The 24,837-nt window shown below is 49.5% G+C and overlaps 1 protein-coding gene across 2 annotated transcripts in view; it reads left to right on the top strand.

The window, feature by feature from the left end:
* Window positions 1-24,837, top strand: part of FARP2 (FERM, ARH/RhoGEF and pleckstrin domain protein 2) — a 1,631,776-nt gene that overhangs the window by 1,586,288 nt on the left and 20,651 nt on the right. Inside the window, exon 25 of one of the 2 annotated variants that reach the window (XR_015300958.1) lies at window positions 10,724-10,855. Coding sequence is in view for 1 of the 2 variants with exons in the window: in XM_086944011.1 (XP_086800137.1) it covers window positions 10,724-10,875 (152 nt within the window). In the remaining variant the exon portion in view is untranslated. Of the gene's footprint in view, window positions 1-10,723; window positions 10,876-24,837 lie in introns of those variants that run through there. The other variant, XM_086944011.1, reaches the window with a different exon arrangement.

Raw genomic sequence — 24,837 nt, 5'->3', positions numbered from 1 at the left:
CCCAGCTTTCAGGGACAAGCAGACTTGGCAGAAAACCACAAATTTTTACTCAGTTTTTTTATTTTTCTGGGACATAGCCTATTTTTGCTATTTTTGGTGCTTTCAGCCTCCTTCCAGTTAATGGTAGAAATGGGTATGAAAGCAACCATGGATCCTGGAAAGCTATACATTTCGGAAAAGTAGACAACATTCTGAATTCAGCAAGGGGTCATTTGTGTAGATCCTTCAAGGTTCTTCATAAAAACCAACAGTTAAATATAGGAACAATTGAAAATTAGTTAAAAAAACAGCCATTTGTGCCAACGTTTTCACATGTAACTTCTTCTAATAGTGACAGCTGTTTGAAAGCAATATACTGTTATATCCGCTAGACCGTTCTGGTTGTGGGGATATATAGGAATTGTAGGTTCACCTAGATCCCAACGAACCCAGAGCCAATAACTGAGCAATAGCAATAATTTTTCATTATGTTCCGGGTATATAGCGATTAATTTTGGAAAATATATACATGGAAAAATCGGTATGAAAGACAGCTATGTATTTCTGAATTTGGAACAAAATAATGAGTTTATAAACAGTAGATATTTGCACATTTCCAAAATTGCATGAGACTTATAGGTCATTTTTCAAAACGTCTTATTTTTTATACATTGTCTTTCATTTCGAAGGCAGAAATGCATTGAAAGTCAATAGGTGATAACAGTTGCTCTACAATTCTGTGTTACCCTAAGTCTCCCGATAAAAATGGTACCTTAGTTGTGTGGGTAGGCCTAGTTCCTGCGACAGGAAACCGTCCAAAAAGCAAGTGGACACACTTTCTTTTTACAGTGAAAACTGACCCTTTTTTTGCAAAGTGCCTAGCTGTACATTTTGAACCCTAGCTCTGCGGGCACCTAGGGAAAACCTAGCGAACATATACATTTTTTCAAAGTAAACACACAGGGGAATCCAGGATGGGGTGACCTTTGTGGCTCTCATCAGGTTATGTTACCCAGAATCCCTTGCAAACCTCAACATTTGTCCAGATAAACACATTTTCCTCACATTTCTGTGGTGAAAAGCTCTGAAATCTGTGTGGAACCCACAAAATTCCACCCACCCCAAGTTCTCCAAAGTCTTCCGAGAAAAACGGTATCTCAGTTGTGTGAAGAGGCCTAGTGCCCGCGACAGGTAACGGCCCAAAAGACAACGTAGACTCACCACATTATCACATTGTAAACTGACCCTTTTTTTGCAAAGTGCCTTGCTGTATATGTTTAACCCTAGCTCTGCACCTAGGAAAACCTAGCAAATAGATACATTTTTGAAAACAAGACACCCAGGGGAATCCAGGATGGGGTGACTTTACTAGCTCTCACCAGGTTCTGTTACCCAGAATCCCTTGCAAACTACAACATTTGTAAAAAAAAATAAATTTCCTCACATTTCTGTGGTGGAAAGTTCTGGAATCTGCGTGGATCCACAAAATTCCACCCACCCTGCGTTCCCCAAAGTCTTTAGAGAAAAATATTACCTCACTTGTGTGGGTAGGCCTAGTGCCCGCAAAATGAAACAGCCCAAAACGCAACATGGACACACTACATTTCCACAGTAAAAACTGACCCTTTTTTTGCAAAGTGCCTAGCTGTAGATTTTGAACCCTAGCTCTGCCGGCACCAAGGGAAACTTAGTAAACCTATACATTTTTTTAAATGAATCCCGTGCAAACCTCAAAATTAGCTGAAAAAATAACTTTTTCTGCACATTTTAGTATGGAAAAGTTGTGGTATCACTGGGCTGACACAAATTTCCTACCACCCAGCATTCCCCCGGGTCTCACGATAAAAATGGTGACTCACTCGTGTGGGAGGCCCAGGTACCCGCGACAGGCAAGGGCCCAAAACGTATTGAGGGGACATCAAAATTACCTATCACAAAACGGCCTGGTTTTGCAAGGGGGGTCACCTGGGTTTTTGGCCCCGTGCTCAGCGGCCAGCTTGGGAAACCTACCACTCTCACACATTTCAGAAAACTAGACAGACACCGCGAGCAATGTTTACGGCTGGTAGGCCCAAACAAGAATCTTAGAAATGCTTGGAATGTCCCGGGGGCCCTCCCAAAACACGGCACAAACCGTGGCAAATGCAGGCACAAATAAACAGTAGCTTTCAAGATGCGAGGCTGAAGCAAAGCAAAGCAGCAGCAGGTGACAACACAACGCAGGGCAGGCACTTGAAAATAAATAAAAACAGGCACGGTTCTCTGTACCAAGTAGTGCTGTAGTGCTTTAGGTGGGGATAGTGAAAACACTTTTTTACTCACAGCTGTACTCCCATAATACAGGCAAGAAATACCTGTGACACAGTTGACAAAGGTCATCAGCAAGTGAAGGTGGCTTTGGGTAGGAAAATCCTGTCTTCTGTCACCACTGATGCGAAGGGAAGAAGCCGAAGTGGCAAAATGTGAAGTAGAGTGTATTCAAGGGGTACAGAGAGCCGTCCCAACTGGCACAGCCCAAGCACAAGTGGTAACTACCACTCACAGAACACTCAGGGTAGGATTCTAGTAAACACTTTAAATGACATCACAGTATTCATGCTAATCTCTGCATCTTCATATTGATCGAAGAAAGGCACTAATTTTGGTTAATTGGGTGGCCTTGTTTCAAATTCTTGATGCCTATGTATGTCCTTAGCAGCAAATAATTGCATCCGGCTTTCTCAGCAACAATTCTAATCAATTCTGCTGAAGCAGAGAAAATGAAAACAATCGGGGGTCATGACAAGGGTGCTCTATGTCGCCTGTTATGTGTGCTCTTTTTATACTTCCTTTAGCAAGATCTATTTATAGCAACACTTTGATTTGCGCCCACACAGCTGGGGTGGCAAATCTTAAATTATACAATGATGACTTAAAACTTTATTTGAAAGCTGAGGAGCCAGTCTACAAAAATGTCTGGATACGATTCAAGCCTCTATTCAAATTGGTGGCTATAAAATGATTCAGTAAATAAATCGGAGATCCTATTACTCAGTGCCCCTTGTGGTCATATTCTCCGATTGGAGTTGAGGAATGTAAACAACCCTTGTTCGGTCATAGGGAACCTAGAATTAATATGACAACCCTAGAAGACACTGATAGGATTCGATTGTCAGTGACACGCCTGTGAGGGTGGGGAGGCTGTTGGGTATGTTGAGGGAGGGTTAGCGCTAAGGGTGGGCGTAGTTCGCGAAGTAGCGCTACGCGAAGCTACGCAAAGTGCACTTCGCACTACGCGAACTTCACGTAGCACTACGCGAGCTGCGTAGTAGCATGTTTGCACTGTGCAAGATGTGTTTTCAATGATTGCACAGTGCGGACAAGCATCCGGCACTGTGCAATCATTGAAAACGACATCTTGCACAGTGCGAGCTGTCGTTTTCTGCTGCTCGAGTAGATTATTACTCGAGCTGCAGCTTTCTCAACGTGAACTGGTAGTTTCTCATTGAGAGCGGTTGCGAGCATGCGCAACCATTCACAATGAGAAACCTTACCTCCCCGCGTTGAGAATCTCGCCGGGATGTCATTTTGCTTGCTCGCGGTCGCGAACATGACGTTCAGGACCGCGAACAAGCAAAAAATGAGTGCTGCACTATGCTACGCTGCACTACGCGTGTTCGCACTGTGCTACGTGCAGCTCGCGTAGTGCGAAGTTGCTCAAACTTCGCAAACTCCGCGAGCGTAGCGTAGTGCTTCGCCTAGGCTTAGTTAGCGCTATTTAAGAAATATAGGGACCGGCAGAGGGGGTCCCTGTGGATCGACAACGTACTCTGTGATGCCGAGACTATGTAAAAGGTTGCTGACACTGAATATTGGACTGTTGTTATGTTTCCTTCTTTCCTACTACCCCATAACTGGGAGTAATGGGCGACCGTAACTTGTCATTGCTAAGTACTTTCCAATGTATTTACCGCTTTTCAAATGTCACCACTGTAACCAGTAATCTATTGTTATATGCCTACTGAAAACCCAATAAAATCTGTTTAAAAAATAATATAATAAGGAGCCTAGAATTATATGTTAACACCAATTATTTAGATTTATTTAGATTAAATGATGTGGCTACTTTTGGGAAAGTAAGTCTTTTCAATAAATGGAAATCCATGCCACTCTATTATGGGAAGTAGCATTAGTAAATATAGCCACTCTTTATTTTTTGTATTTTACAATGTTCTGATCAGAATTCCTAAAAAAATTGTTTAGTCTGGTTAATCAATCAATCAATCAGTGACACTTATAAAGCGCGCTACATACCCGTAGGGTCTCAAGGCGCTGGGGGGGGGAGGGGGGGGGGGGGTGCCGCTACTGCTCGAACAGCCAGGTCTTCAGCTTCTTCCTGAAGGAGAGGTGGTCTTGGGTCAGGCGCAGGTCGGTCGGGAGGGAGTTCCAGGTCTTGGCGGCCAGGTAGGAGAAGGACCTTCCTCCTGTGGTCGCTCTTCGGATGCGGGGGACGGCGGCGAGGGCGTGGTTGGCTGATCGGAGGTGGCGTTTGGGAGCGTAGAAGTTGACTCGGCTGTTGAGGTAGCTCGGGCCTTGGTCGTGTAGGGCTTTGTGTGCGTGGGTGAGGAGGCGGAAGGTGATTCTTTTGTTGACGGGGAGCCAGTGAAGGTCTCTCAGATGTCCGGAGATGTGGCTGGTTCGTGGGATGTCGAGGATGAGTCTGGCTGAGGCGTTCTGGATCCGCTGGAGTCTCTTCTGGAGCTTGGCGGTGGTACCGGCGTAGAGGGCGTTGCCGTAGTCCAGTCGGCTGGTGACGAGGGCCTGGGTGACGGTCTTCCTGGTCTCGGTGGGGATCCACCAGAAGATCTTCCGTAGCATGCGTAGGATGTTGAAGCACGCCGAGGAGACGTTGTTGACTTGCCTGGTCATGGAGAGGGAGGAGTCCAGGATGACGCCCAGGTTTCGTGCATGGTCTGTCGGTTTGGGTGCGGTGCCCAGGGCGGGAGGCCACCAGGAGTCGTCCCAGGCGGAGGGTGAGGAGCCCAGGATGAGGACCTCCGTCTTGTCCGAGTTCAGTTTCAGGCGGCTGGTCGTCATCCACTCGGCTACCTCTTTCATCCCTTCGTGCAGGTTGGCTCTGGCGGCGGCGGGGTCGTTGGTCAGGGAGAGGATCAGCTGGGTGTCGTCGGCGTAGGAGATTATGCTGAGGTTGTGTTTGCGTACGATGGCGGCGAGGGGGCTCATGTAGACGTTGAAGAGGGTGGGGCTCAGAGATGATCCTTGGGGGACGCCGCAGATGACTTCGGAGGCCTCTGACTTGTATGGTGGTAGGCGGACTCTCTGTGTTCTTCCGTCGAGGAAGGAGATGATCCATTCCAGCGCCTTGTCCTGGATGCCGATGTTGCTGAGGCGCCGTACTAGGGTGCGGTGGCAGACCGTGTCGAATGCCGCGGAGAGGTCTAGGAGGATGAGGGCCGCTGTTTCTCCATTGTCCATCAGGGCTCGGATGTCATCGGTGGCGGCGATGAGGGCGGTCTCGGTGCTGTGGTTGGCTCGGAAGCCGGACTGTGAGGGGTCGAGGGATCCGTTCGTCTCGAGGAAGGCGGCCATCTGCTTGTTGACGGTCTTCTCGATGACTTTGGCTGGAAACGGGAGGAGCGAGATGGGGCGGTAATTCTTGAGTTCGGTGGGGTCCGCTGTGGGTTTCTTGAGTAGAGCGCTGAGTTCGGCGTGCTTCCAGCTCTCGGGGAAGGTGGCGGTGTCGAAGGATGTGTTGATGATGTCTCGCAGGTGGGGTGCGATGACAGCGTCGGCCTTGTTGAAGACGTGGTGAGGGCAGGGGTCGGTCGGTGATCCGGAGTGGATGGAGTTCATCGTGCGGATGGTGTCTTCGGTGCTGATCGGGGTCCAGGCGTGGAGGGTGGTGGTGGGGGGTGGTTGTTCGGTCATGGTGTGCGTTGGTTGGTTGTTGAAGCTGTTGTGTATGTCCGCGATCTTGTTGTGGAAGTATGAAGCGAGGGAGTTGCAGAGGTCTTGCGATGGGGTGATGTCGTTGTTTCCTGCGCTGGGGTTGGAAAGCTCTTTCACGATGTTGAAGAGTTCCTTGCAGTTGTGTGCGTTGTTGTCCAACCGGTCCTTGAAAGCTGTTTTCTTGGCGGCGCGGATCAGCTGGTGGTGTTTCCGGGTGGCAAGTTTGAAGGAGGTCCTGTTGTCCGGTGTCGGTTCCCTTCTCCAGACTTTCTCGAGGGCTCGGCAGTTCTTCTTGGAGCTCTTGAGTTCGTCGGTGAACCATGGGGCCTTCTTGCTGCCGGGTCTGCTAGGCGGGGTCCTCAGTGGGGCGAGTTCGTCCGCGCAGTTGCTGATCCACTTCGTGAGGTTGTCGGCGGCCTGGCTGGGGTTCGCTGAGCTGGTAGGAGGGTGCTGGCTCAGGGAGGTGGCGAGCTGGTCTGCTGTGATCTTGTTCCAGCTTCTGCGGGCGGCCTGTTTCTGGTGGTGGTGGGTTGTCGTTCTCTTGAAGGTGAAGTGGACGCAGCTGTGGTCCGTCCATTGAAGCTCCGTGGCGTGGCTGAAGTTGATGTCTGTGCTGGAAGAGAAGACTGCGTCGAGTGTGTGTCCGGCGAGGTGGGTGGGGGTGGACACCAGTTGCTTGAGTCCCAGGTTGGCGAGGTTGTCGAGCAGGGTGCTGGTGTTGCGGTCGTTGTTGTTCTCCAGATGGAAGTTGAGGTCTCCCAGGAGGATGTAGTCAGCGGAGGGGAGGGCATGCGGGCTGACGAACTCGGCGATGTCCTCGCTGAATTGCGTGCGTGGTCCAGGGGGTCGGTAGATCAGGGTGCCTCTGAGGGTGGTGTTCGGGTTGGTGTGGATCTGGAAATGCAGGTGTTCGGCGCTGGTCAGGGTGTTGTCGGTGCTGGTCGTGAGACGGATGGTGCTCCTGTGGACGATGGCGATGCCTCCTCCCATCTGGTTGGCGTTACGGTCCCTCCGGACGATCTTGTAGCCCTCTGGGATAGCGATGGCGATGTCGGGAGCTGAAGAGGCGTTCATCCAGGTCTCCGTGAGGAAGGCAACGTCAGGGGCTGTGGCGTCTAGGAGGTTCCAGAGTTCGATGGCGTGTCTGTGGACGGAGCGGGTGTTGAGCAGGATGCACTTGAGGTGGGTGCTGCTGGTGTTCGACTTGGCGGGTGTTGGTGCGAGGCAGGTCCGGATGCAGGAGAACTTGCAGGCGTGGCAGCTGAAGGGACCGTGGGTGCGTCGTGGAGTGGCTTGGTGGCACTCTGGGCGTCGGCCGGTGTTGAGTGCGCTGAGGGTGGCGGCTGAGTACGTCCTGCGGGTCGGTCGGGGTCTTCGAGGTCCAGGGGTCCTGGCGCTGGTCGCGATCCGGTCGCGGACGGGCGCAGACGGGCTTACCTTTGGCGCGCCTTTGGCGCACAATCGGCGCGCCCGCTGCGCGTGACCGCTGCGCGTTCGCACGGTCGCCATTTAAGGCGAAGTGCGCGGGTGGGCGGAGCAGCTGGGAGGCGGGAGCGGGGAGGGTTACAGAAGAGAAAAAAGGGGCGGGGACAAGCGGCGGTGGCGGGAAGGGAGGGCGGAGGGTGGCGAGGTAGGCGGACAACAAGGAAGGAAAGTCAAAACACGGGCCAAATGAAATTAGGCAACACAGGCACAAATATTCGACAAAACAAGGGAAAAAAAGATGTTAAGCACAACAGGCACAATTATTTGACAAAACAAGGCAAAAACAATCCCCGCAGCGGAGGCAGCCGGCAACCGGCAAAACGAGGCAGCAGCGAGGCAGAGGGCAGGCAAGGGGCACACGCAGCAGCTGGTGGCCGTGCGGCGCGGGGGTGTCCCACAAGTGGGTCACACTCACCTGCGTCGCACGGTCGCCATTTAAGGCCAAGTGCGCGGGTGGGCGGAGCAGCTGGGAGGCGGGAGCGGGGAGGGTTACAGAAGAGAAAAAAAGGGGCGGGGACAAGCGGCGGTGGCGGGAAGGGAGGGCGGAGGGCGGCGAGGTAGGCGGACAACAAGGAAGGAAAGTCAAAACACTGGCCAAATGAAATTAGGCAACACTTTGTAAGGTAAATTCCTCTGGAGCGATCAGCAACCCTGTTTACGAATCGATTGTTTTCAATTGAGTGCGGTACATGGTGGTTTAGTCTTGCCTCAATTAATTTTGTTTTAGACCAGGCAGCTTTTCTGGATTTCCTATCCCGTTTTAATAATCTGTTGATGTCCCCAAACGTTGATATTCATCTAATTCAAACAATGGTCCCGGATCCGGGTTTTCATTTGCCGTCCTTTCTTTAAGTATTTAAATTGCTCAAAAGGACTCCTATAAGGTGATCCTCAATTTATCCTTTGGGAGAAACAAATTAGAAAATAATTTCCCAGTGTTGCATGACTACCTTAGTGTTGCAGATACATAAAGGAGGGGACCCCTCTAACGATACTTTGGTTTCAGGGAAAAGAGGGGAGAAAAGGAAAAAAGTACTAAAGAAATTCCCTCAAGACCTATATACTTTTAATTACCAACATAATTTGCATATTTCACTTTGTTCACACACAACAATAACCTCAGAACTAATGAATAACATTTCTTTGGTATTTTATTTCATCGTTCCTTGTTTTTCATTTTCCTTTCTTATAAATTCATCATTCTTTGTTTTTCATTTTCATTTCTTATAGCATCTTTTTATCTTTTAATATATTATTTTGTGCAAAATACATATTCCAGCAAGTACAAAAACAATGTTATAATAAATAGCCCCTTGGCTATAAAAACACAACAATATAAATGCAGTTACTCTCATACACTATCATTCATACAAACTTATTACCATCCATACATTCCATACAGATGCAGTATCTGAACAAATCTTGTCATGTGGCAAAAATAGTTTTTGCCTAATTTTAAACCATCAGATGTAAAAGATAACTTACACGCAAGGTCGACGCGCGTTTCGGTGGGTTGTCCACCACTTCCTCAGAAGAGAAGTGGGTCCCTTCACACTAAAGCTGGTGATGTGGTATGCGTCACTCTCGTAATTCCTTGTTTTTAAAGGAGATGTTTTTAGGTAGGTTTAAATAGTTTCTGTGTAAAGATCGCGATTTTCATGAGTCACTACTGCGACTTTAAACTTGTACGTCTTCCTCATACAGATGTACTGCAAACCCGTGTTGCTGCGCAGAAAGAGGGATTACGGTATGCTACGATATAAAGTTACCTAAAAACATCTCCTGTAAAAACAAGGAATTACGAGAGTGACGCATACCACATCACCAGCTTTAGTGTGAAGGGACCCACTTCTCAAGAAGAAAAAGGAAATATAAAAAATCTTTTTGTGGCAATAAATAGAAATATAAAAGGAGTAAGAAAAAAAATTTCTTGTCGCAAACCTGGATTGCTGTAAATTCCAGTACCACTAACTGAATCTCAAGGAAGATAGCTGACACATATATTGTGAATGAAAAATCCCCTGGCTTTGGTTGTGTAAGGAATGTGTGTATCTGCATAGGTCCTGAGGAAGGTGGTGGACAACCCACCGAAACGCGCGTCGACCTTGCGTGGAAGCTATCTTTTACATCTGATGGTTTAAAATTAGGCAAAAACTATTTTTGCCACATCACATCAAGATTTGTTCAGATACTGTATCTGTATGGAATGTATGGATGGTAATAAGTTTGTATGAATAATAGTGTATGAGTGTAATTGCATTTATATTGTTGTGTTTTTATAACCAATGGGCTATTTATTATAAAATTGTTTTTGTACTTGCTGGAATATGTATTTTGCACAAAATTATATATAAAAAGATAAAAATATGCTATAAGAAATGAAAATGAAAAACAAAGAATGATGAATTTATAAGAAATGAAAATGAAAAACAAGGAATGATGAAATAAAATACCAAAGAAATGTTATTCATTAGTTCTGAGGTTATTGTTGTGTGTGAACAAAGTGAAATATGCAAATCATGTTGGTAATTAAAAGTATATAGGTCTTGAGGGAATTTCTTTAGTACTTTTTACCTTAGTGTTGCAAACTGTAGAAGTTTAGGTGTGACAGGTGCCCAAGTTCAGCATCCTTAGAGCTAGACCAATATCATATTTGATACTCACGCAATCCTAAGGATGGGCCGGACAGTGCTGTTGTTGGTGTCCACGTTCTACTCTACAGGTCGTGAAGCTACGTAAATGTTACCCTGCTTAATTGAGGCATTGCATACGCTCCAGCTATTCCCATAGGCACCAGCTCACTCACTACTGCCTCTGACCACTCGGAAAAGAGAGCTCTTGCCCAGAGGACGCATGTCAAGCTTTCACTTCTGGGCCCAGCTAGCTCCAGCTCAATTACCTGGATTTAAAGTACTGAGGGGCACTATTTAGATAGTATTGCTTGGTTTAATAACATTTAAAAAAATGTTGTGAAATTGATTGTCACAGTACCATGAATATAAATTGTGAAAAAACATGTTGATCATTTGTTGAGTATCACACAAAAGCAGAGTTTGCATTTCAGGTTAGTAACTTTCTCTCGTCTTTTTTTTGCCCGTTGTTGTGGATTGATTTATCTATGTATAGCTTCACTAGTGGGAGCTCCGAGTAAAAGTTTTGAAAGAGGCACGCCAGTTCTGCTTGGGTGGCCATAGTAACTAGTATGTCTGCAGAATCTTCATACTTTTCCAATACTCACCAGTCACATACCTGCCTTGAAATGTTGTCTCTGTTTCAGCAGGTGTTCATCATTCTTTTCTAACTTTTTCAGGATGATTACCCGCTGGCCAGCCTCCCACTACTGGGGTACACTGTCTGCACCCCCACCGAGTCTGACAACGTCCTGAAGGATTATGTGTTCAAGCTGCAGTTCAAGTCCCATGTCTATTTCTTCCGAGCAGAGAGCGAGTACACCTTTGAGCGGTGAGTGATACTTGGGGGCAGTGCAGGAACACAGGCCTGCCTTTTAGTACGTTACACTGTTTCTAGACACAGATCACTATGTAACTGCCCATATGGCGCAAAGTTGGATTCAGGGCACTTGTGAGAACTTCCAACACGCTCGACACACAGGGAGCGGCCATCAGGAATATAACGGGGATTTACTGAATCACAGGGAGCGGCCATCAGGAACATAACACGGGTATTTACTGGTACACAGGGAGCGGCCTTCAGGAACTTAAAGGGGATTTATGACACCCAGGGAGCGGCCATCAGGAACATAACGAGGATTTACTGAATCACAGGGAGCGGCCATCAGGAACATAACACGGGTATTTACTGGTTCACAGGGAGCGGCCATCAGGAACATAACGGGGATTTACTGATACACAGGGAGCAGCCATCAGGAACATAAAGGGAATTTATGACACACAGGGAGCGGAGCGGCCATCAGGAACATAACACGGGTATTTTTTTTTTTTTGTATGTTCTTATATAGCGCTCTATCACCGGGGAGGTATCTCGGCGCTTGCCTTGGGAACCCGTCCTGGCTTTTCCCTGTGAGATAGCCCCTACAGGGCATCCCCAAGGTGAAAGCCAGGCATCCCGCCGCGGGGGGCCGTTGTGGAGATTAAGCAAGCTTAATGCCCAGAGTTGCAGAGTGTGAACCCATGATTAGGTCAGGCACCGAAGTGAGAATTGTCGAGTCCGTGGACATTTGAGCTCAAGACCCTGCCGTGTCGGGAATCGAACCCTGGTCCCGGGTCTGACCTCTGCTTCAGGGTCTGCCTGCTCAAACCAGTGAGCCATACTTCTCCACATTTGCTGGTACACAGGGAGCGGACATCAGGAACATAACGGGGATTTACTGATACACAGGGAGCGGCCATCAGGAACATAAAGGGAATTTATGACACACAGGGAGCGGCCATCAGGAACATAAAGGGGATTTATGACACACAGGGAGCGGCCATCAGGAACATAAAGGGAATTTATGACACACAGGGAGCGGCCATCAGGAACATAAAGGGAATTTATGACACACAGGGAGCGGCCATCAGGAAATAAAGGGGATTTATGACACACAGGGAGCGGCCATCAGGAACATAAAGAGGATTTATGACACACAGGGAGCGGCCATCAGGAACATAAAGGGGATTTATGACGCAAAAGGGGATTTATGATGCACAGGGAGCGGCCATCAGGAACATAAAGGGAATTTATGACACACAGGGACCGGCCATCAGGAACATAAAGGGGATTTATGACGCACAGGGAGCGGCCATCAGGAACATAAAGGGGATTTATGACACACAGGGAGCGGCCATCAGGAACATAAAGGGGATTTATGACACACAGAAAGCGGCCATTAGGAACATAACGGGGATTTACTGATACACAGGGAGCGGCCATCAGGAACATAAAGGGAATTTATGACACACAGGGAGCGGCCATCAGGAACATAAAGGGAATTTATGACACACAGGGAGCAGCCATCAGGAACATAAAGGGGATTTATAACACACAGGTGACGGCCATCAGGAACATAAAGGGAATATATGACACACAGGGAGCGACCATCAGGAACATAACGGGAATTTATGACACACGGGGAGCGGCCATCAGGAACATAAAGGGGAGTACTGTATTGCAGGGAATGGCCATCAGGAACATAAAGGGGATTTATGATAACAGGGAGCGGCCATCCGGAACATAAAGGGGATTTATGACACACAGGGAGCGGCCATCAGGAACATAACGGGTATTTACTGACACACAGGGAGCGGCATCGGGAACATAACACAGGTATTTACTGGTACACAGGGAGTGGCCATCAGGAACATAACACAGATATTTACTGGTACACAGGGAGTGGCCTTCAGGAACATAAAGGGGATTTATGACACACAGGAAGCGGCCATCGGGAACATAACAGGTATTTACTGATACACAGGAAGCGGCCATCAGGAACATAAAGGGGATTTATGACACACAGGGAGCGGCCATCAGGAACATAAAGGGGATTTATGACACACAGGGAGCGGCCATTAAGAACACAACAGGGATTTAAGACACACAGGGAGCCGGGCGCGGCCATCAGAAACATAATGGGGATTTATGACACGGGGGAGCGGCCATCAGTAACATAACAGGGATTGATGACACTCAGGGAGCGGCTTTCAGGAACATAACGGGTCCTAACTGACACACAGGGAGCGGCCTTCAGGAACTTAACGGGTACTTACTGGCACATAAGGAGCGACCATCAGAAACATGACAGGGATTTACAGACACACATGGAGCAGCCATCAGAAGGAACATTATAGATATTTACTGACACACGGGGAGCGGCCATCAGGAACTTAACGGGGATTTAAGTTTCTCTATTCTTCCATTAGTTAAATGACATTTCGTTAAACAGCACTGAAACCTGTCCATACTGCCCCAAAAAAATAATTGGAACGGGCATGGTTGTAGAAACCTATAAATCTGACAACCCATATTCAGTAGGTTAACAGGTGAATTGTTATCTATTCACTGATTTTGCTACTGTTGTCCAGATCCCCCAAAGAACAGAATGTATGGCACATGCATCTGCATACTAAAATCCATAAAAATGGGGAGCGGCCATCAGAAACATAACGGAGATTTACTGACACACATGGAGCAGCCATCAGGAGGAACATAACAGATATTTACTGGCATATGGGGAGCGGCCATCAGGAACATAACGTGGAATTTACAGACACATGGGGAGCGGCCATCAGGAACATAACGAGTATTTACTGACACACAGGGAGTGGCCATCAGGAACATAACTGGGATTTACTGACACACAGGGAGCAGCGATCAGGAACATACCAGGGATTTACTGAATCACAGGGAGTGGCCATCAGGAACATAAAAGGGATTTATGCCACACAGAGAGCGGCCATCAGGAACATAACACGGGTATTTACTGGTACACAGGGAGCGGCCATCAGGAACATAACGGGGATTTACTGATACACAGGGAGCGGCCATCAGGAACATAAAGGGAATTTATGACACACAGGGAGCGGAGCGGCCATCAGGAACATAACACGGGTATTTTTTTTAAAAAAAAATGTTGTATGTTCTTATATAGCGCTCGATCACCGGGGAGGTATCTCGGCGCTTGCCTTGGGAACCCGTCCTGGCTTTTCCCTGTGAGATAGCCCCTACAGGGCATCCCCAAGGTGAAAGCCAGGCATCCCGCCGCGGGGGGCCATTGTGGAGATTAAGCAAGCTTAATGCCCAGAGTTGCAGAGTGTGAACCCATGATTAGGTCAGGCACCGAAGTGAGAATTGTCGAGCCCGTGGACATTTGAGCTCAAGACCCGGCCGCGTCGGGAATCGAACCCTGGTCCCGGGTCTGACTTCTGCTTCAGGGTCTGCCTGCTCTAACCAGTGAGCCACACTTCTCCACATTTACTGGTACACAGGGAGCGGCCATCAGGAACATAACGGGGATTTACTGATACACAGGGAGCGGCCATCAGGAACATAAAGGGAATTTATGACACACAGGGAGCGGCCATCAGGAACATAAAGGGGATTTATGACACACAGGGAGCGGCCATCAGGAACTTAAAGGGAATTTATGACACACAGGGAGCGGCTATCAGGAACATAAAGGGGATTTATGACGCACAGGGAGCGGCCATCAGGAACATAAAGGGGATTTATGACACACAGGGAGCGGCCATCAGGAACATAAAGGGAATTTATGACACACAGGGACCGGCCATCAGGAACATAAAGGAGATGTATGACGCACAGGGAGCGGCCATCAGGAACATAAAGGGGATTTATGACACACAGGGAGCGGCCATCAGGAACATAAAGGGGATTTATGACACACAGGGAGCGGCCATCAGGAACATAACACGGGTTTTTACTGGTACACAGGGAGCGGCCTTCAGGAACATAAAGGGGATTTATGACACACAGAAAGCGGCCATTAGGAACATAACGGGGATTTACTGATACACAGGGAGCGGCCATCAGGAACATAAAGGGAATTTATGACACACAGGGAGCGGCCATCAGGAACATAAAGGGAATTTATGACACACAGGGAGCAGCCATCAGGAACATAAAGGGGATTTATAACACACAGGGAGCGGCCATCAGGAACATAAAGGGAATATATGACACACAGGGAGCGGCCATCAGGAACATAACGGGAATTTATGACACACGGGGAGCGGCCATCAGGAACATAAAGGGGAGTACTGTATTGCAGGGAATGGCCATCAGGAACATAAAGGGGATTTATAATAACAGGGAGCGGCCATCCGGAACATAAAGGGGATTTATGACACATAGGGAGCGGCCATCAGGAACATAACGGGTATTTACTGACACACAGGGAACGGCATTGGGAACATAACACAGGTATTTACTGGTACACAGAGAGTGGCCATCAGGAACATAACACAGGTATTTACTGGTACACAGGGAGTGGCCTTCAGGAACATAAAGGGGATTTATGACACACAGGAAGCGGCCATCGGGAACATAACAGGTATTTACTGATACACAGGAAGCGGCCATCAGGAACATAAAGGGGATTTATGACACACAGGGAGCGGCCATCAGGAACATAAAGGGGATTTATGACACACAGGGAGCGGCCATTAAGAACACAACAGGGATTTATGACACACAGGGAGCCGGGCGCGGCCATCAGAAACATAATGGGGATGTATGACACGCGGGGAGCGGCTATCAGGAACATAACAGGGATTGATGACACTCAGGGAGCGGCTTTCAGGAACATAACGGGTCCTAACTGACACACAGGGAGCGGCCTTCAGGAACTTAACGGGTACTTACTGGCACACAGGGAGCGACCATCAGAAACATAACAGGGATTTACTGACACACATGGAGCAGCCATCAGAAGGAACATTATAGATATTTACTGACACACGGGGAGCGGCCATCAGGAACATAACGGGGATTTAAGTTTCTCTATTCTTCCATTAGTTAAATGACATTTCGTTAAACAGCACTGAAACCTGTCCATACTGCCCCAAAAAAATAATTGGAGTGGGCATGGTCGTAGAAACATATAAATCTGACAACCCATATTCAGTAGGTTAACAGGTGAATTGTTATCTATTCACTGATTTTGCTACTGTTGTCCATATCCCACAAAGAACAGAATGTATGGCACATGCATCTGCATACACAATCCATAAAAATGGGGAGCGGCCATCAGAAACATAACGGGGATTTACTGACACACATGGAGCAGCCATCAGGAGGAACATAACAGATATTTACTGGCATATGGGGAGCGGCCATCAGGAACATTACGTGGAATTTACAGACACATGGGGAGCGGCCATCAGGAACATAACAGGTTTTTACTGACACACAGGGAGTGACCATCAGGAACATAACAGGGATTTACTGACACCCATGGAGCGGCCATCAGGAACATAACGGGGATTTATCGACACACAGGCAGCGGCCCTCAGGAACATAATGGGGATTTACTGACACACAGGGAACGGCCATCAGAAACATAACAGAGATTTACTGATTAAGCCGTTGGGGGATGCCATGCACTAAAATGCTCTTTCTTAATAGAGTAGACAGGCTCAGTCAGGAAAGAACATCAATCATCCTCAAATCACTGTACTCCTTCTAGTGTCTCACTTCTCATACGGAGCCCAACTGAGCCCTCTGCTCTGTCTCTCAGTTTCTGTTAAATATTGCTGGCCTATTTCATGATTCAGAAAAGGGGGTGGTGATGAACAGAGTGTCTGAATTAAGCAGACCACTCTTACCCAGTCCAAAGGTCAGGGCTTGATCCATCACCGTTTTTTAGCTCACTGCACCATCCCTGCTCAGAACTTGGCTACATGCAAATTAGTCTGACCCTGGCCCAGTGCATCATGGGAACAGGGCAGACCAAACTACCAAGCCAATTCTTATACTGGGAAGGAAACAAGCTACCGGGGACCGGTTTCTGGCATTTCAGCCGTCTTCGGCCCGGCTTGCTTGAATCCTGATGGTGCAATGAGCTAGGGACTCACATCTGAGTATACCGTTCCACGCTTATGGTGGACAAAAATGATTCAGAAAAGGGGGTGGTGATGAACAGAGTGTCTGAATTAAGCAGACCACTCTTACCCAGTCCAAAGGTCAGGGCTTGATCCATCACCGTTTTTTAGCTCACTGCACCATCCCAGCTCAGAACTTGGCTACATGCAAATTAGTCTGACCCTGGCCCAGTGCATCATGGGAACAGGGCAGACCAAACTACCAAGCCAATTCTTATACTGGGAAGGAAACAAGCTACCGGGGACCGGTTTCTGGCATTTCAGCCGTCTTCGGCCCGGCTTGCTTGAATCCTGATGGTGCAATGAGCTAGGGACTCACATCTGAGTATACCCTTCCACGCTTATGGTGGACAAAAATGATTCAGAAAAGGGGGTGGTGATGAACAGAGTGTCTGAATTAAGCAGACCACTCTTACCCAGTCCAAAGGTCAGGGCTTGATCCATCACCGTTTTTTAGCTCACTGCACCATCCCAGCTCAGAACTTGGCTACATGCAAATTAGTCTGACCCTGGCCCAGTGCATCATGGGAACAGGGCAGACCAAACTACCAAGCCAATTCTTATACTGGGAAGGAAACAAGCTACCGGGGACCGGTTTCTGGCATTTCAGCCGTCTTCGGCCCGGCTTGCTTGAATCCTGATGGTGCAATGAGCTAGGGACTCACATCTGAGTATACCCTTCCACGCTTATGGTGGACAAAAATGATTTCATGGCCCGGGTGTGGAAAAGTGCCTTTTTAGGGGCACACCGGTGCAGGGGTCACCCTTATCTTTGTCCACAGGCCCTTAGTCCAACAAACTAGAGCTAGACACTGAAGCTGAACTTCAAAATAGCACGTTTATTCACTCATGAGTGAAACCACGTCCATGCAACGCCCTCAAGTGTTCCAGGAGGTAGTGACTTGACTACACAGACCATGGGGCCTTTTATACAGAGTTTTCTGCACTGGTAAGCATTTAGTTATAAATAGAAGTTACAGTCCTACAAAGGAATAACTACCGACAAACATGGGCAAATGGGAAATCCGTTAGTCAGCATAGTGGGAGGGGGAGCAGGAGTGCTTATGGCAGTACTAAGAGATTGACAATTGAGTCTGAGACAAGGTGGTCTGGCAGCTACAAACTCTTTAACATGCATATTGCTTTTAGCTGAGTCAGGAAGTTAACTAAAATAGACAGCACAGGCAGGAAAAAAGATGAGCAGCAGAGGGCAGGAGAATTTTATAGCTGACAAAATGGATACCACAAACAAGGCGGTTTCAACCTATGCGAACAGAGATTCTTTGTGATTTCCACACAGGGACTTCCTGCCCATACAGTATCAGCGCATTCCTACCGTGAAACATATTTTTACCGTATGTATGGGGCCTGGCATAGATATTTATTAGGTTCTATTTGGATCATCTGCTCCTAAGCTTGCTGATGGCTGCATCATGGATGTCAATTCACCAAACTATTAGGGGTACTCGCACACCACGTGACCTTTACTTTGAATCACACACACATGCTTACACATTCACACAATCTCACACACATAAATGCACTCCCACCCACAAGCATGCATACCGCATATATTCAATAGCATTTTTTACTTATCTTAGCTTCCAAATATGGTTATATGCCAGCTAACGTACTCCATTTTTTATTACACTAATAGTGAATATAATAAAAAAATTCACGGAAACCAGGCAAGTGGAGCTCCAAGCAGTGTCCATTTGAAAGAACTGCCACTGTGTTCCAGGCACTGATTTTGCCACCTCAGAGGCCAGGGGTCGCAAAAGCAGGGCCAGGGGTAGCAAGGAGCAGTGCCAGGGGTAGCACGGAGTAGTGCCAGGGGTAGCAAGGGCAAGCCAGGGGTAGCAATGGGCAGTCCAGGTGTCGCAGGTTAGACCCCTAAATGGGCTGCATGCCCATTGGTCTGGGTCTGTGCCATGATGCATCCTAAGTGCATGCACTATACAAAGGCTCTGCTCTACCAGTTTGTGTTGCCGGTGGTGACTACATCCTTGCAACACCAGGCATTTCAGAACGCTGCAACAAACTGAAGGACGATTGTCTTCCCACAGGACACGGACCATGGCTCTTTCTTCCCACTTGCCACCTCCCGTCCAATCATCCGGGTATGACCTTTCTGCGCCCACTAGGTAACGCAGCAGGATTGTGCATGTGCTCCATTGAACGACCGTTTCTGTTTTTTATCCCCAATTCGAGCGCCTTCTTGCCTGTTGTGCAGTGTGCACCATTATCTCTCCTGTCCTGTCTTTCTAGGATGCACTGGTTAAGCAGGGAATGGGTCTTTTAACCCCACATGAGCTCGCCACTTCTTCTGGTCACGTCCTTCTATTATACATCTCACCTCAGGGTCAGTCCTCGTTCTTTTGCCATACCCTGGTCGGTGGATGGAAGTATGAATGCAAGCGCGTGGGTGGACTATTAGATGGTGCATAGTTACATCTTGCAATGGAAAGGCGACATTATCACACAGATCATAACCTAAACCCCGAATGCTCAATTAATCGGGGAAATGTAATAAAAAACCTAGTGAAAGGCATCTTTAGTGTTCAGGAATTGTCACTCCTCATCACCTGCAACGAAGGAGATATCAACCCGATTAAATAATTAAATGAAAACAAAAATGTAGATAGTGTTGAGTTTGCTTTCTGTCATTTGTGCAGCTTAAAGATGTTTTTTTTTAAACTTTATTTTTGGTATGCAGAAACATAAACATTCCCCCCCAAATGCGGCATCATACAAAAACTAACTGTTGTATACAGAGCGACAACCTCATTAAGGCACCGCAGGGACTCAGGCTTCACCTGGGCAATAAGTAATCATAGGAACACAATAAGAAGCCAGACATTACAATCAGGAAATAGCGACAGTGGACATGAGGTAGCAGTCTGCCTCAACTGGCAATACAAATCTAACAGTCCCCATTACCCTCCTCCTCCCCTTCATCTCCCAACCCCTCAGGCGTGAACAGTTCAGCACTAGTCCCCTCCGAAACACTCAAGGTCAGACCGGCAGCACACATGACTCTCCATGCCAGTAAGTTCTCCTACAGTCTCTCGTCCCTGCTTGCACATTGCATATGAGTCTCCTCCACCAAAGACCACTCCCTCACATCCCTTAGCCATATGGCAATTTCCGTCTAGGACAGGTGTCCTCCCTATCAGGTGAAAAGCGCTGCAAGGAAACCGGGGTCATATAGGTGCGGTGCATAAAATTAAAGTGCGTGAGCTTAAACCGTGCAGTACAGGACACTTTACGTGTGAGACTTCCTATACGCTTGCGCTGCCCTACCTCCAAGGCCATCCCCAGATCTGTTTTCCAAGAGCCCCATGCCGGCTGGACCGGAGGATCCGAGTCCAGACGCAGTGCGGAGTAAAGCAAGGAAATCAATCTGCGACCCCTACCACAGGATAGAATGATGTTCAGTGTATGCGATGTCTGGGGCGTCTCCGGAAATTGGGGCCATGACTCCCTCACCACCTCCTGAATGCCTCGATAATGCAAATATTGCCCCCCCCCCCCCAGCCCAAAAGCCTCCGCAGCTTCTTCATAGGTGACAAACGAATTGCCTGGGAAGAGGTCAGCCATAGTTGTGCAGCCTCCGGTTCTCCAGTGCCTAAAGGACATGTGCTCCTCCATGGCCACAATGGGTGCCAAGATCCAAACCGGCAACTCCCTGTGAAAGGGGGCCCGTCTCAGTACCCGTTCCACACACCTCTGCCACATTGCAGCCGTATGGCGCACCACATATGGGAGGTTCGCGGCCGCTCCCCTTCCCTTAATCAGTGCCACCTGGAGTATCTGTTCGGTCTCAGTCCCAGCCAAGAGTTGCATCTCCCACCCGTCCGCTTCCGCGAACCACTGTGCCGCCGGCAGCAATTGCGCCGCGTAATAATATAAATCAAATCTCGGGGCTTCCAGGCCACCTTCCTCCCAGCTCCCAACCAAGGTGTGTAGGGCAACGTCGTCCCGCCCAAAGCAGTGACGTTAACAGTGTATTGAGCTTGCGAAATATTCGCGGGGGAATGGGGCAGAGCGAATTCTGAAGGACATATAGCGTCCTGGGAAGCATCACTATCTTTGCGACAGCGAGCCGCCCCATGAGCGAGAGCGGCAAGGTATTCCAAAAGGTTACCGAGTTCTGCAGGGACGTAAGTATCCGACCGATGTTCCGAGCCAGTGATTAATGATGTTTTTAAGCTGTAGTTTTCTGCAAAAGGTCTGGAGGGTGCTATTTAAAGGCTTTTTTTCACATATCATATATTCTATCTGGGGTTCATGCTGCTCCCTATTTGCGTCGGGGTACACCCTTAGGAGGGTGAGATCGGTGCAAACCACGGCAGTGCGCCCAATTGCACACGAAATAAATCACTGCGCCCACAGAACTTTGCCAGTTCACGCTCCCGCTAAAGAACGCGCATTAGTAAAAGACAAATGCGTTTGTGCCCGTGTGTCTGTCTTTCACTGGAGGCAGATGCAGTGCTTAATTTGTGCCGGTGTTTTCCGGGGCTTAGCACCGGCACTTAATTAACAGGGCCGGGTCTACGTATCTGCTGCGCACGTCACACTTTGATGTTTTTTAAAATGGACCTTTACTGTATGTACGAGGTGCAGGCGCCGCAGGCCGGCAGCTTGTTTTTCACATACATAGAGTGTCAGTCACGGCGTTTACTGTTGCTGCTGTGAGACTTCTTAACCACTGGGTCTGCAGCCCAAGTGAATATTCATCAATTAAATAATATGTAGAACATGGGGGCCGTGGGCTGCAGCCCTTCTTAGTTCAGTCAGTGCAGTGTTAACTGTTGTCACTTGCCGGTGGGCGGGCGGGCTGCGGAACACACACTGATTTATTTGGGCGGGCGCGCTGAAGGTTCTGATTGGGTAGGGGCTGTGCGCACAGCCCGCGCAGATTTTTTTCACATTTGATTGCCACATCGCCGTTTCAATCAATCATAACACTTGTATAGCGCGCTACTCACCCGGAAGGGTCTCAAGGCGCTTGGGGGAGGGGGGCCGCTACTGCTCGAACAGCCAGGTCTTGAGTTGTTTCCTGAAGGCGAGGTGGTCCTGGGTCAGCTGAAGGTGGATGGGGAGGGAGTTCCATGTCTTGGCCGCCAGGTAGGAGAAGGATCTGCCTCCGGCGGTGGCTCTTCGGATTCGTGGTACGGCGGCGAGGGCGAGGCTAGCGGAACGTAGCTGGCGTGTGGAACGTCAGGCGGTCGTTGAGGTACTTGGGGCCCAGGTTGTGGAGAGACTTGTGTGCGTGGGTGAGGAGCCTGAACGTGATCCTCTTGTTGACGGGCAGCCAGTGCAGGTTCTTCAGGTGGCCGGAGATGTGGCTGCGTCGAGGGATGTCTAGGATGAGTCGGGCGGAGGCGTTCTGGATGCGTTGTAGTCTTTTTTGTAGCTTGGCTGTGGTTCCGGCGTAGAGGGTGTTTCCGTAGTCCAGCCGGCTGGTGACGAGGGCCTGGGTGACCGTCTTCCTGGTTTCGATCGGGATCCATCGGAAGATCTTGCGGAGCATGCGGAGGGTGTGAAAGCATGACGAGGAGACAGCGTTGACTTGTCTGGTCATCGAGAGGGAGGAGTCCAGGATGAAGCCCAGGTTGCATGCGTGGTCTGTCGGCTTGGGGGCGATGCCCAGGGCTGGGGGCCACCAGGAGTCGTCCCAGGCGGTGGGTGATGGCCCAAGGATGAGGACTTCCGTCTTGTCTGAGTTCAGTTTCAAGCGGCTGTCCTTCATCCACTCGGCGACGTCTTTCATCCCTTCGTGGAGGCTGGTTCTGGCAGTGTCGGGGTCTCTGGTGAGGGAGAGGATTAGCTGGGTGTCGTCGGCGTAGGAGATGATGTTGAGGTTGTGTTGGCGTGCGATGGCTGCAAGAGGTCTCATGTAGACGTTGAAGAGGGTGGGGCTGAGTATTGATCCTTGCGGGACACCGCAGATGACTTCGGTGGCCTCGGAACGAAACGGGGGGAGGCGGACCCTCTGTGTTCTTCCAACGAGGAACAAGATGATCCACTTCAATGACTTCTCTTGGATGCTGGTGTTGCTGAGGCGTTGAACTAGGGTGCGGTGGCAGACAGTGTCGAACGTGGCAGAGAGGTCCAGGAGGATGAGTGCCGCTGTTTCCCCGTTGTCGAGAAGGGCTCGGATGTCATCGGTGGCTGCGATGAGGGTGGTCTCGGTGCTGTGGTTGGCTCTGAAACTGGACTGCGAGGGGTCGAGGGATCCATTTCTCTCGAGGAAGGCGGCAAGCTGTTTGTTGGCGATCTTCTCGATGACTTTGGCAGGAAAAGGGAGGAGTGAGATAGGGCGGAAGTTCTTGAGGTCGGTGGGGTCCGCTGTTGGTTTCTTCAGTAGGGCGCTGAGCTCGGCATGCTTCCAGCTCTCCGGGAAGGTGGCGGTGTCGAAGGAGGTGTTGATGACGTCTCGGAGTTGGGGTGCGATGGTGGAGTTGGCCTTGTTGAAGACGTGGTGGGGGCAGGGGTCAGTCGAAGATCCGGAGTGGATGGTGTTCATCGTGCGGGCTGTGTCTTCGGTGGTCACTGCGGTCCAGGTGCGGAGGGTGGCAGTGGGGTGCGTTGGTTCGACGGTTGGGTGCGAGGATGGTGTGCCGAAGCTGTTGTGGATGTCGGCAATCTTGCGGTGAAAGAACGAGGCGAGGGAGTCGCAGAGATCTTGTGAGGGGGTAATATCGTTGTTGCCGGTGCTAGGGTTGGAGAACTCCTTGACGATGGTGAAGAGTTCCTTGCTGTTGTGGGCCAGTCGATCCTTCAGAGATTTCTTCTTGGTGGTGCGGATGAGCTGGTGGTGCTTGCGGGTCGTGCGTTTGAGGGGGGTCATGTTGTCGGTGGTCCGGTCGAGGAGCCAGGCTTTCTCGAGGGTGCAGCAGGTCTTTTTGGAGTCCTTGAGTTCGTCGGTGAACCAGGGGGCCTTCTTGCTTCTGAGTTTGTTGGAAGGGTTCTTCAGAGGTGCAAGGTCGTCGGCGCAGGCGGTCAGCCACTGTGTGAAGTTGCGGGCTGCTTCGTTGAGGTCCGGTGTGCTGGCAGGTGGGTTCTGGCTGAGAGAGGCGGTGAGCTGGTCGGCGGTGATCTTGCTCCAGCTTCTGTGAGGAACCTGTTGCGGGTGGTGGTGGGTGGTGGTTTTTCTGAAGCTGAAGTGGACGCAGCTGTGGTCGGTCCAGTGAAGTCCGGTAGAGTGGCTGAAGGCGATGTGCTTGCTGGATGAGAAGACTGGGTCAAGCGTGTGGCCGGCGTAGTGGGTGGGGGTGTTGACCAGTTGCTTGAGTCCGAGGTTGGCGAGGTTGTCCAGCAGGGTGAAGTGGACGCAGCTGTGGTCGGTCCAGTGAAGTCCGGTAGAGTGGCTGAAGGCGATGTGCATGCTGGATGAGAAGACTGCGTCAAGCGTGTGGCCGGCGTAGTGGGTGGGGGTGTTGACCAGTTGTTTGAGTCCGAGGTTGGCGAGGTTGTCCGAGGTTGTCCAGCAGGGTGAAGTGGACGCAGCTGTGGTCGGTCCAGTGAAGTCCGGTAGAGTGGCTGAAGGCGATGTGCTTGCTGGATGAGAAGACTGGGTCAAGCGTGTGGCCGGCGTAGTGGGTGGGGGTGTTGACCAGTTGCTTGAGTCCGAGGTTGGCGAGGTTGTCCAGCAGGGTGACGGTGTTGCGGTCCTTGTTATTCTTCAGGTGGAAGTTGAGGTCCCCTAGGAGGATGTAGTCGGCGGAGGGGAGGGCGTGTGGGCTGTTAAAGTCCGTGATGTCTTCGCTGAATTGTGTGCGTGGTCCCGGGGGCCGGTAGATGAGGGTGCCTCTGAGGGTCGTCTTTGGGTCGGTGTGAA

This window comes from Lissotriton vulgaris, chromosome 11 (genome assembly GCF_964263255.1).
Source record: "Lissotriton vulgaris chromosome 11, aLisVul1.2, whole genome shotgun sequence".
Classification (NCBI taxonomy): domain Eukaryota; kingdom Metazoa; phylum Chordata; class Amphibia; order Caudata; family Salamandridae; genus Lissotriton; species Lissotriton vulgaris.
This window is presented reverse-complemented; position numbering and strand designations above follow the sequence as displayed.